We start from the raw sequence: 11,978 nt of genomic DNA on the forward strand, positions 1-11,978 counted from the left end.
ATATGTAGAGAATAAAAAATACAACAGGCAGAGATTTTATATATTTTTCTGCTGTACAAAAAACCTTTTCTAGAATTGATTTTTTTAAATCATTAATTAACCCTTTGTGTAGTACAAAAGTACCGGTACATTCGCTGATGTCTGGTCCCCAGGGAGTACGAACATAACGGTACGTTCTACAACTTTAAACTTTAATTACTGAGCCTACAAAACCCCTGATCACATGATATTTTAACACTAGGTTTCTGTAATACCTTTTTATTGGTCTCTTGCGCGCTCTGCCAGATATTGACTGAATTACATAAAATAAACCCAGTCAAACAAATGTCAACAGTGTTTGCAAACCGGCAAAAAACGCTCAGTGAGAAAGAAGTATTAGTAATAGTACTGAATTCGGATTCCTATTTAAATTTAAATACATACAATTCTTCCACTGAATCGGATGTCAGCGATTGTGTCAGTGAAGACATAAGTAAAGAATATTTACCATCAACATCAAGTGACAGCGAAGAGGCAGCGCCAAGTTCTGTGCGTTGCTCCATGCTTCAAGGAGTATCTCATACACTGTAGCATTAAACACTCCCTTCGCCCCCACAACCTGTTTACCCGGATATGATTTATTCATGCCTCTCTCTCTCTCGCCCTTTTTTTTTTTTGCTTGGACGTGTTGGTGTGGTTGTTCCACTCCATTTTTTATTACCTACATGTTATTTTTTTAGTAAAAACCTTTCCATATGACTAAATAAAAATATATATATATTTATTTGTTTTATTTATTTAAGATAAAAATGATTTGTCTGTATTTCGTCAGTATTCATTACATACATAGAAACATGTAGCTCTCAGTTTGTTTGTACGCTGTACGCATAATAATCAAGCGCATGCAGAAGAAAAAAAAAACAGACCGGCAGTGCACTTTAGAACTCACTACTCAAAGGGTTAAGTATTTCTAATGCAACTATTGAGAACTTACATTTTGCGGATCATGCTCCTATTACTGTTACACTTTTTATTTCATCTGCTCATAATTCACTCACCAAAGATAATAACTTTAATTCCTATATGATAAAAGAAATGGAAGAATATATTCAAATAAATAACAATGGTGAAGTTAATTCAAATGTTCTGTTGGGATGTTATGCTCGGGTAGAATTATAGCATATACTTCTGCAAAGAAAAAAGAACACAAGGGTAAAATTTTAACTTTAGAAGATCAAATAAAAATAGCAGAAAAATAAAGAAGAAAGAAAAAATCTTCTGCCAAAACCTATGCTGAAATTATTTAACTCAGATGTCAACTAAATAAAATTCTTTCTGACAGAGAAGTATTCAAAATAACAGAAATGGAAAGAAATACCATCTACACTTAAGAAAATTAACGAATCCCATATAATTCCTGCAACTAGAACAGAAACAGGAGAAATTATTAACCATATCTTTGCCTCTTATTAAAAAATTATATTTCTCCAACGAATCTATTGATGAATAAATAGTTTTCTTGGAAAACATTTATCTAAAACAGTTAGCCATTAGATAAAAAAAAAAATACAGTTGGCAGCACTTTATCAGCGACCAAGGGATAGATGCACCAGTCTCCTGCCTCACCAACACAGGACTTGAAGCTACCTCCCGAGGGTCAGCTCCTGCCGTCGCCTCCAGAGGGACCTGTCAGTTCGGGGATGTCTGTTCCTAACCGCTCGGGGGATGTCTGTTCGGCACTGCCCGGGGATGCCTGTTCGTCACCGCCCGGGAGTCTTTCGGTGCTGGAGGAGCCAGCCTGGCTGCTATCAGCATTTCCACTGCCAGCATTGCCACTGTTGCTCCCACCTCCAATTACATAAAGAAATAATAATAATTTGAAGCAAAAAAATACTGATAAAGGAAACATCTATGGTAAATATCTAAAAATGTCTATTTTCGAAACCATATCAAGCACTTCACTTTTAATAGGTTTTTTCTGTTGATTTAAACAATAGCAGATAAAAATAGCAGAAATGTGAAGCATATTTAAATGTGTTTCTTTGTGTACCAAGGTAATGAAAACATCTAACATATGTGTAGTGAGTCTCATTGGTGTATCGCTGTATCAATTGTAAAATGCTGGGAAAGGTATTTAGATATGTTACTAGTTAGATCAGTGGATTAGACCCTTGTGTTCTTAAATTGTAAAATATCTTGTTCTGGTATGCAATGCCTTAGGGTTTCTAAAATACAGTGACACAGACCATAGTTCTTTCTATAAATTGGTGTACCATCACAGGGTTGTTTGAACTTGCTGTCTGTCTGTTTTATGTTATCTGGCACATATGTTATTATTATATTACTGTAGTTAAAAACCTACTTGTGGCCTGATCTGACACAGGAAATTTAGAGCCTGAAGAAAATGTTTTGATCCACTCCATGGCTTTGTTGTGTTGTGTTGTTGCACATATGCGCTAAAACGAATAAAACTGTTTTGATCAAAATATCATGAATATGTATTTCGGTAAATTACTTAATCTGCTTGAAATCTAGTAATACAGCTTTCCAAAGCTTGCTTCGTTGTGCCAGGCACACTGTATGTCAGGCTCGATACAAATTTTATTGTAACCCATAAAGTAATATAACCTCACTAATCCATGCAGTGCTAAATCTTATTATTATTATTATTATTATTATTATTATTATTATTATTATTAAAACACTAATGGGTCTATTGATAAAGGGTTAGCGGCTGTCGTAATTAGAAAACAGCAGTACATGATCGGATTTCAGCCATAGCTGCTTTAACAACCATTGCTATTCATAAGGGACAGCTGACATGTGTTGTTAAGCCCCAAGGACATTCTTTCCCGATGGAACTTTTTAAACAAATTGAGATAATGGTTAACGAATACCTCATTAGCTTAAAGTTATCATCAGTTCTGAACGTCAGCCTGCTAATCATAAATCTGAACGACAGCAAAAGCCATAGACAACTAGGTGTTATTGAAGGCTTGGTGCGGTCCATTTAAAAATGTAAAGTGACCTCCACTGTCAAAACAAGTAATCTGAACATTTAAAAAAGGTCCTCTTTATAATCGCACGTGTGATTCGTTTTATTTATTTAGGGTATTTATTTTGTCAGTCATTTATTTTTGTCAGTTTTGCTTGCAATTTTGCTGTGCCTGTGAGAAAGTTTAAAGTTCGCGTACCTTTATAATTTCAGTAACTCTAAAGTGTGCTTTCCTCCTTTTAGTGTTTGGCATGTGCATTTTTTTATTTTATTTTTGCACTACAAGTTTAAAGTTCCATATGGCTCCGTACTATCAAAGTTTTTCTTTTTCTTTTTTCGGGTTCCATAACTAAGGATAAAAGCTGGCCGCTCTACAGTGGGAGTCAAGCAGGAAATTGGAAATCTTTCCAAATGAGCTTAAGTGGTTATTAATTTTGCTTTTCCAAGCATTCTTTGATTGAAATATGATCCCTACTTTTAAATTTACTCTTGCCATTTACATGAATGCTGATGAGCTACATACAGTATTATATGCCAGATGTACAGTATTACTGTTGCGCGTAGTTAAGGAGACTGGTCTCAAATAACCTCAAGCCTCCCACTGACACCCACGATGGATAATGTTGCAAGAAAATAGTACGTTCAAAAATTTTTGTTTTTCTCTCCCTGTAATTTTTAAGATATATATTCCAAACCGAATTAAAGTTACCATTGTTAAAGGTATGCAATATAACTGTCTGTCTTTCCTCTTTCATAATTTGTCATTAGTCTAATACAACTTTATACAGAAAATATGTATATATTCTACAAACTATTGCATGTATGTATGTGTACAAAATTATTTAAATTATATAACAGCACAAAAAGTTGATGTATGTAGTTATACTGCTCTTAATATATTCTTACTTCTGTGCTGTTAAAGATGTAATAGAAAAATACACATTGTAAAATGAAAGTCAATTCATATAAATGGTGGTGAAATTACTATATATATATATATATATATATATATATATATATATATATATATATATATATATATATATATATATATATATATACACACACAGGTATCTTTGTATACAACCGGTCCACTGAAATTCAGTCAGTCAGCTAGTACCCAGTACTAAAAAAGTTGGGAACATTTATAGGGCTGATGATGTCATAAAAAGGAGGCAGATTTCATACTTGAACGACTATATGCCCATTCATAAATTGCTTGGAGACAGTCGCCCGTTTCCACTGTGGAATTCACTGACACAGGAGACAGAAGTTTGCAGTGCTAAACACTACTCGGATGCACTATTTATTTATGTTGACAAGGTGGCACTGTTGTCCTGTTATTACCAGCGATGGTAGAAGGCTTCACAGATAGGGTGACCAGACATCCCAATAAAATTGGGATCGTCCCGATATTAGGGGCTTTGTCCCACGTCCAGGTCGAGGTACTGTTGGGACGCCATTTGTCGAGATTTTTAGATTAAACGTTGAAAACCCAAGCATACAATAGTTGTATATGTGGCTTCTGCACTGCCTCGCGGTGCAACAGCAGAGTCTACTGGTTTAGGGCGTGTTGTTTGAGTGAGTTGTCTGTTGTGGATTTGCCCTTACATTGAGACTGCATGTCTGCATCAACTGAATTGTTTGGTAGTGTAAGGCAAAGCTTTGCTAAGTTATACAGACGTGGAAATCGATCAGAAACAGTACCAAAACTCAGTTACCCAAGAGCATCTTGCATACTTTAATAAAGCAGCATTGCAGCATTGACTTTGTCCCACCTTCTACGTACGGTACAGCAGGTCACAGAAAATCCAGTACATATGCACTGATAGGCTCATTAAAACATTGTTGTCATCTGAGTAGTAAACAAGGAAGTTCACCTCTTTGAAGTATTTTTTTTTAATTAAATTTCTCTTTTTGCCTAAGTGCAATACATACAGGCGAAGGAATAAAAAAGTCTTATCTACAGAGAAAGATACTTTGTTTGCGTCGCTTGCATTGTGCAGCAGTTCACTTGGTTTCTTTCCTCCCCTCACCAACTGAGTGTGTCCCAAGTTTTCACTCTTGCTATCAGGTCACCCTATTCAGAGTACCTTGGGTACACACACAGGTGCACAAAACAATAATCAAAACAGAAGGCACAAAGAAAAAGAGAAAATAAAACGCTATTAACAAAACTACAACATAAAAGTGCTGTACTGTTCTCTGTCTGGCCACAAAGCTTCCGCTGGCTCGTTTAAGTCCTATGTGGGCAGATCTGTGGGAACAACAGAGCATTAATTTATAGGTTCAGCAAACCCCCAAGGCCCACCTCTTAGCCAATCAGAGAGAGGGAAATGCAACACGCCCTCTTCCCTACCTCCCCGTGTCATTGCCATGACTGAGAGGCGGATCTTAGAAGGCTGCTGCCCTCTTCCTGCAGCACCATGCATGCATCAGACAGTCAGCACAGATCTCCCGTAACAATGACTTTTGTTAGTTTTAAACAAAATGCAATTTATCTAGGAAAATCGGCAAGTACATTTATGAATAGACCCCAAAATCAATAGCATACAACAGATTAACTATGTCTGATATACATAAGTGCAATTGAGATTTTCTTTAGTAATGTACTTTATAAAGCCATGCTTTGGAGGGAAAGGGATTTGGTGATTTCCCAAGATGAGAGAATGATGGCATTGAGAGCTGGAAATCATTGCTATAGCACAGGGATGTTGAAGCAGGAATAGGATGACTGCTGGGTAGTTCCAAAACCTGTCTGACACCCACCCCACCCCCACTCCCTACAATCTAACCATTGTCAGTGTTATTCTAGGCTTCTTCTAAACTGGTTACCATAGGAATATCTTAAAACATTTAACAAAGCTTGACTTGGCCTAATGTGCACTTCTGGTTATTTTGTTAAGCTGTGCTGCTTATGTTACAGTAAGTACTTAGAGACCGGGTGGCCAAGTATTCGTAATTTAGTCTGTATTTTTATTTAATGGAGAAAAATATGTGTTCAGTTTATAACAAAAGAAAAAAAAAATGTTTTTGATTAAAGGCTGGAGAAAATTACTGTGAATAGTATCACAATACTGAAGTAAACAAGAGCGTAGTCTATATAAAATATACATGATGTGAATATAAGGTAATTCTGAGTTGTATCTTTTCTTTCAAATGTCAAAGGTTTTCTTTCTTCCACATCATCAATGTTAGCCACACCATGGGTTCTGTTTTTAATTCAAAACCTCTCTTTTCCAGGTATCCAGAGAGTGCGCCAGCTAACAGAAAATGTGAGGTACTTCAGACAGAGGCTTCAGGAGATGGGTTTCATCATATATGGGAATGAAGACTCTCCAGTGGTTCCACTGCTGCTCTACATGCCTGGGAAAGTAGGGTAGGTGTTTAACTTTCCCTTCAGAGATTAATGATGCTGGTGTAACTGGCCTCTAGAACTGGAGATCAGAGGGAATGCATTCTCTCAATAGAGTGTGTTTTGGAGCGAAGTCCATTAAAAGACATGATATTGAATAATCAGTAGCATGTTTTTGTGAATTTTAGTCAATGCACTTATTGGCATGCTAATCACTTATGAATATGACCCAAATATATAGAGTGGACCGTCCAATTGTTATTGTGGTTGAATATGGGGAAAAACGTATCTTAATGGAAAACAGATATTGTAATAGTATTAATCTAGTTGATAGTGCAACCTGCCATGGACATCGAACGCTGCTTTGCTGTGAGTTGCCAAAGACGTTGTTCACACTAGTACAAGCTACTGGCACTATATTGTGTGGTAAGTATATTCCATTTATCTCAACATTGGCAGACCTAAATACTGCTTCTAGTTTAAATATTCAAAATAGTACCAAACCTGGCATTTCTATTTTCTTAAAGACGAAAATACACACACACACACACACACACACACACACACACACACACACACACACACACACACACACACACACACACACACACACTTTGTGAGATTATTTTAATGATTTAAGCAATGATTTAGATCTGCCACTGTTAAGATCAATTAAACATACCCCAATGTCAGTATTGTTTACTGCAAAAGGGCTTTGGTGCACAAGAAGCAGCAATAGACAGTGGGTGCTTGCACATGTGGAACGGAAATATGCCTGAAGGTAACTCCTGATGACCTTCTGACAAAGCATGACCTTTGTACTTAACACTCAGATGGAAATGATGGACTGCTATGTTCTGGCGCCATAGTTGTTCTTTCCTTCATTGCCTAAATACGGGCATATCTGGAGAGAAAAATAGAGAAGTATTTGTTGCAATATCCCAGGATAAAATGCCTATAATAGAAATCTGTCGAAAGGTGCTGGCAGCACTTTCCTTCTCCTCCCTATCCTGAACTCCCTTTGCCATACAGTTATGGCTCTCTCAAACAAAATTGGGTGGTAATTGTATGTAGTGTGATAATATCCTCCGGGGACTAGGTTAAGATCCCCAAACTCATTTCTCCTGTGCCACCTAGACCCTACATTTAATAATCTCCATGTGTTTTGGCAGCAGTCCACAAAAAATGTTCTTTGTCATCAAAGCACCGGGGACTCTTCATTTCATGTGCATGCATGCTCAAATGTCGACCCCAGATAAAATTGGTTATTTCGCCACCTCAAAGACTTTTAAGTTAAGCAAAAGTAACAGCAGCTGCAGGATTGTAAGATTGCAGTATGCATTGTTTGCTGTTTTCTTCTCTCAAAATTGGAAGCTTCTACTTTTTCTCATCAGCTCTGTCTCAGCAGTATGTTTTAAATGTCGTTATGCAGCTGTTGTGTTAGAATGGGTTAGACTGCTTTTAATGTAAACTTCAGAATGCTGGAATGGGTACAAAACAGTATGGCCAAAGCCCTATGTCTTAAAATAATTTTAAAGCAGCTGCCGAATACAGTAGCTCCTTTTGCCCTTGTTGTGTAGCAAAATGTTTCATTGACTTTTGACTTTTCCTCTCATTTTGGATTCTAATGATATTGTATATACTAAAAATGTAAGACAAACTTAATTGGAAACTATATAGCACTTGGTTTGAACCTTTATTTGTGAACTATGTGTTGTAATCTATTTTAATACCTTCAGCGTATTAAGGTTTAAGATCTGTTTCCATTACGTACACTGTTCCTTTTGAACCTGCATATCATCATTAATCTGCACAAAACATGGTACAGTACCGGCATGAGAGTCAAAAGAGGCCTCTCTTTTGAATGATTAGCAATAGACCGTTTTAACGTTTTGATTAAATAAGACAGTTGCAATGGCCCACAAAAAAAAAAAAAAAAAACTAAACTAATGTAGTCTTTGGCAGCTGTAAACAGCATTAGGCCCTTGCAGCTACTTTAGGCAATTATACCCATTTAAACTGTAATATAAATTTTAAAAAGCGCAAGCTGGAAATTTACCATGGAATTAAACTAGGATACTTTACTGTGGCTTTCTGTGACAACACTACATTTGTATACCACCACCTGTTTTAACACCCACATCTTCTGCCTACAGACAAGCAAATGAAAGGAAGGGTCAACAAGTGGCAGCTTGTGTTTGATTTCAGTTAGCGATGTGGGAGTGCTTTATTAGTTGATGCTATACCTGTATAACTGTGACCCACTGATACCTAATTCTCACTTGTCAGTCTGACATGTTGTTGGTTAGTGATTAGTGATTAAGGACACCCAGGTAATGTTATTCTGTGCTCTCCATTATTTGTTTGTTTGTCTTTTATAATGGTTTTCTTGGAAATAATCTTTGAGAGTAAAGTCTGCTTTCCAGGGCTGACCTGGAAAAAAGGAAATATAAAAATTTTAAAATCAAAGGCACACTTCCTCTATCACAAGATAAAGAACCCCAACAGAATCTTAGACTTGCATATAGGCCGGGGCCCTGTTATAGAAACACAGTATAGAAACACAGTAGGTCATGGTGACCTGCCAGGTACCAGAATAAGAAATTGCTGTTGACAATCCAAGTGACCACATAACAGTTCTATACCCCGGTCCTTGCTTTTGAATATGTGCCACTTTGGTCTGGAAGTCAAACCAAAGTATTAAACCAGGGGGACCTGCCTTACTTTGCGACATGGAAGTTTTGTTCAGTCTTCCAGTTTTACAGTTGGGACCAATCATATGTTTTATTCTGGATTCCTTTCAGGGCCTTTGCAAGGGAGATGTTGAAGAAGAATATTGGGGTGGTGGTGGTGGGGTTCCCAGCCACTCCCATAACAGAGTCCAGGGCTCGGTTCTGTTTGTCTGCTGCTCATACCCGCGGGATGCTGGACAAGGCAAGTTTAACAAATCAGCATACTAAGCGATTTTGCTATTGGCAGTCAAGCTTGATTATAAAAATGTAACAGTTTCTTAGAATCCACTAATATAGTTCCTCCTTTTTTGCAGGTTTTAAACACTCTGGATGATCTGGGTGATTGCCTATCACTGAAGTATTCCCGCCACAAGAGGTCAATCCAGGACAGAACTCTAAGACGAAACTCCGTGCTTAATCATTAAACGACTCAATTTTATTTTTGGAGTGCAGGGAAAAACTAAGACTGAAGGAATTTGAATATGGTTTTCTTCCCGCTTTTGGGAATTTCTATCTCTTTATCAACTCGTCTCTTGAATGGAATAAAGCTGCAACACAACTTCATACTGTATATGTGTCATAAATGGATATGCTGCACAGAAATTTTTTTAAAAATCTATGTTGTGTGGCTCTTTCAGGAAAGGAATAAAATATAAGCCTGGCATTGTTTGTTTTGAGATTCCCAAAGGCTCAGATGGGCCCTTTTTAGGCTGTACACATAAAACAAGAAGCAATTAATTGTCAGAAACAGCACAGAACAAACATTTTTATGACTTGAACCACTGCTGGTGTACGGTTTGTTTTTGACATATTTTAATAATTTTGTTAAAATGTAGATGTGTATCTATGCTCAAGGACAATTTTTGATAAGTCTCTGAAGTTTGTGCCTTTGTGATAAATGTGCCTTTTTTGAAAAATGAGAGGTAAAATTAAGAATTTAGGGGCTACAATATAAATGAGTAACCCTTTGCTAACAAAACGGTCACTTATGAGTTAAAGATTGTTTACTCCGCTGTGATTTTTTAATTTTTTTTTTGTGAGTAAAGCTTGTGGTTTAAAAACACTATGCCATTAAATAAACAAAGATTATGTTCTGTTCTGAAAGTACTTCTTTTAAATGGTTCAGTCTGTTATCTTATGTGTGTTCTGAGAAACCTGAGCTGCTCTAGAACATGTTTCAATGTTATATGTGCTGGGCATACCTAATTTACATTAAGTTGCATTTGGCTTTGTTTATAATGACTTAGGACACGCAGAGTGGAACATTCTTTTCCTATAATTTTTATGTCATCGTACTACAGTTTTCTAAATTTTACAAAATGGAATGGCTGAAGGGGGTAGGCCAGTGCCTATTCGGTACAACTAACATCGTTCAATAAGTAAAAAAGGGTCTAATTCAGAGATAAATGGAAGAATCACTGAAGTCTCCAAAGGAATTCAGTATAACTTTCTGTCGCTTTGCACTTTCTGTAATCTTGTGCTTTCTTCCTTTGTTTTTCTTTTGCAAGGAAGAAATGTATCCATCTCAACCATCAGCTATCGGTTTTACTAAAAATGCAGCCGTGCCTAATAAATAAAACAAAACCGTCATAGTATGAGTATTGTGATTATTATTTATATTTACCAGAGCATTTATACTTTCAAAAAATGCAGAAATATTGTGCTTCACGGATTAGAATTCAATTATACAACAAGTTGAAAACACAAAAGTTAATGAGCAACACAGAGCGCTCTCCATGGGTAGAATCAACAGACCCCTGCTTCATCCACCCATATCAGTGTGAAAGTCCACTCAATTGAAATTACGCATGTGTCGACCTGTGTGCCCCCTATGACCCTTAGAAGTACGCCATGATTGAAAAACCCTGCTCTATGTTATAGGTAAACATTCTCAGAGAAATATGTTGATCTCAATGTGATTTCCCCCTCATAGTCATATATGTAAACCATGGCTTATAAAAAAAGTAATTTTGAAAAACTGTCAAACAAAAGTGGTGATTGTACCAGTAAGTTATTTGGAAATGTAAGGCATGTCTTTCTTTTGTGATCGATTGCTCCAATACGTTTACATGACACAAGTATTCAGAATATTAAGCGTTTGGAATACTAGAAGATTCCTAATGCTCTGTATGCAGGCGGAATTCTCTTATTCCTTTCATATTCTGTGTTTACATGAAACACGAAATACAGTCAGCAGTCGGATATCTGTTACCCAGATACACATCAGTCGTGTTTTACTGCCCTTGTATTAAGAACAATAAACAATCCCTATTATATACAGTGCTCGAGACCTGGCGGAACACAACGGAATTGCGTTCCTGCACTTTTATTGGTAGCCAAGATTGAGTTTTTAGGACCTTTTTGAAAATAGAAATATTTTCCAGCAAATTGTGTTTGAATTCGACCACACACATGTGAAAATGTATCTAAGAATATCGCCGTCGCCCCATTCTGGACATTGAGACAGCAAACACTGAGTGTTGTTATGGACTCACGTCAACCTCTCTGTGTGCTTACTGGAAAAGACTAACGGTGGGTGGGCAATAACAATCTGTTCATGTTTATTTGTTTATTTGTTCAATCTATCTGCTCAACTCCACCAAACTATTATTTTCCACTACACCACTGATAGTAATGTCTGATAAAAAGTGTACAATACTATATTCACAATAAATACTAAAAACAGCACCAATGTAACTGTTACAGTCTGGACACTTTAGTGCTGTAAGATATGTGCATGCTTGTTATATAAATTCATGAAGACCTTTTTTTTTTTTTTTTTTGTTAATACATGCTTGAAACACTACTATTAGCATACATTAAAGTTAAGAAAAGTAACATTTATTTTGGGTTCGTGACCACTGATTTATATACACAATATTTAGAAATTACAAAAGCAAGTGTATAAAAATCATAA

At 36.6% G+C, this 11,978-nt stretch overlaps 1 protein-coding gene across 1 annotated transcript in view; it reads left to right on the top strand.

Annotated features, from left to right (window-relative positions):
• The window catches only part of sptlc3 (serine palmitoyltransferase, long chain base subunit 3), a 59,666-nt gene extending 49,015 nt beyond the window's left edge, over positions 1-10,651 (top strand). Inside the window, exons 10-12 of the mRNA XM_041252926.1 lie at positions 6,218-6,353; positions 9,134-9,263; positions 9,376-10,651. Of these exons, the coding sequence (XP_041108860.1) occupies positions 6,218-6,353; positions 9,134-9,263; positions 9,376-9,486 (377 nt within the window). The 3' untranslated portion in view covers positions 9,487-10,651. The remainder of the gene's footprint in view (positions 1-6,217; positions 6,354-9,133; positions 9,264-9,375) is intronic.
• The last annotated feature ends 1,327 nt before the right edge of the window (positions 10,652-11,978 follow it).

This window comes from Polyodon spathula, chromosome 6, assembly GCF_017654505.1.
Source record: "Polyodon spathula isolate WHYD16114869_AA chromosome 6, ASM1765450v1, whole genome shotgun sequence".
Classification (NCBI taxonomy): Eukaryota; Metazoa; Chordata; class Actinopteri; order Acipenseriformes; family Polyodontidae; genus Polyodon; species Polyodon spathula.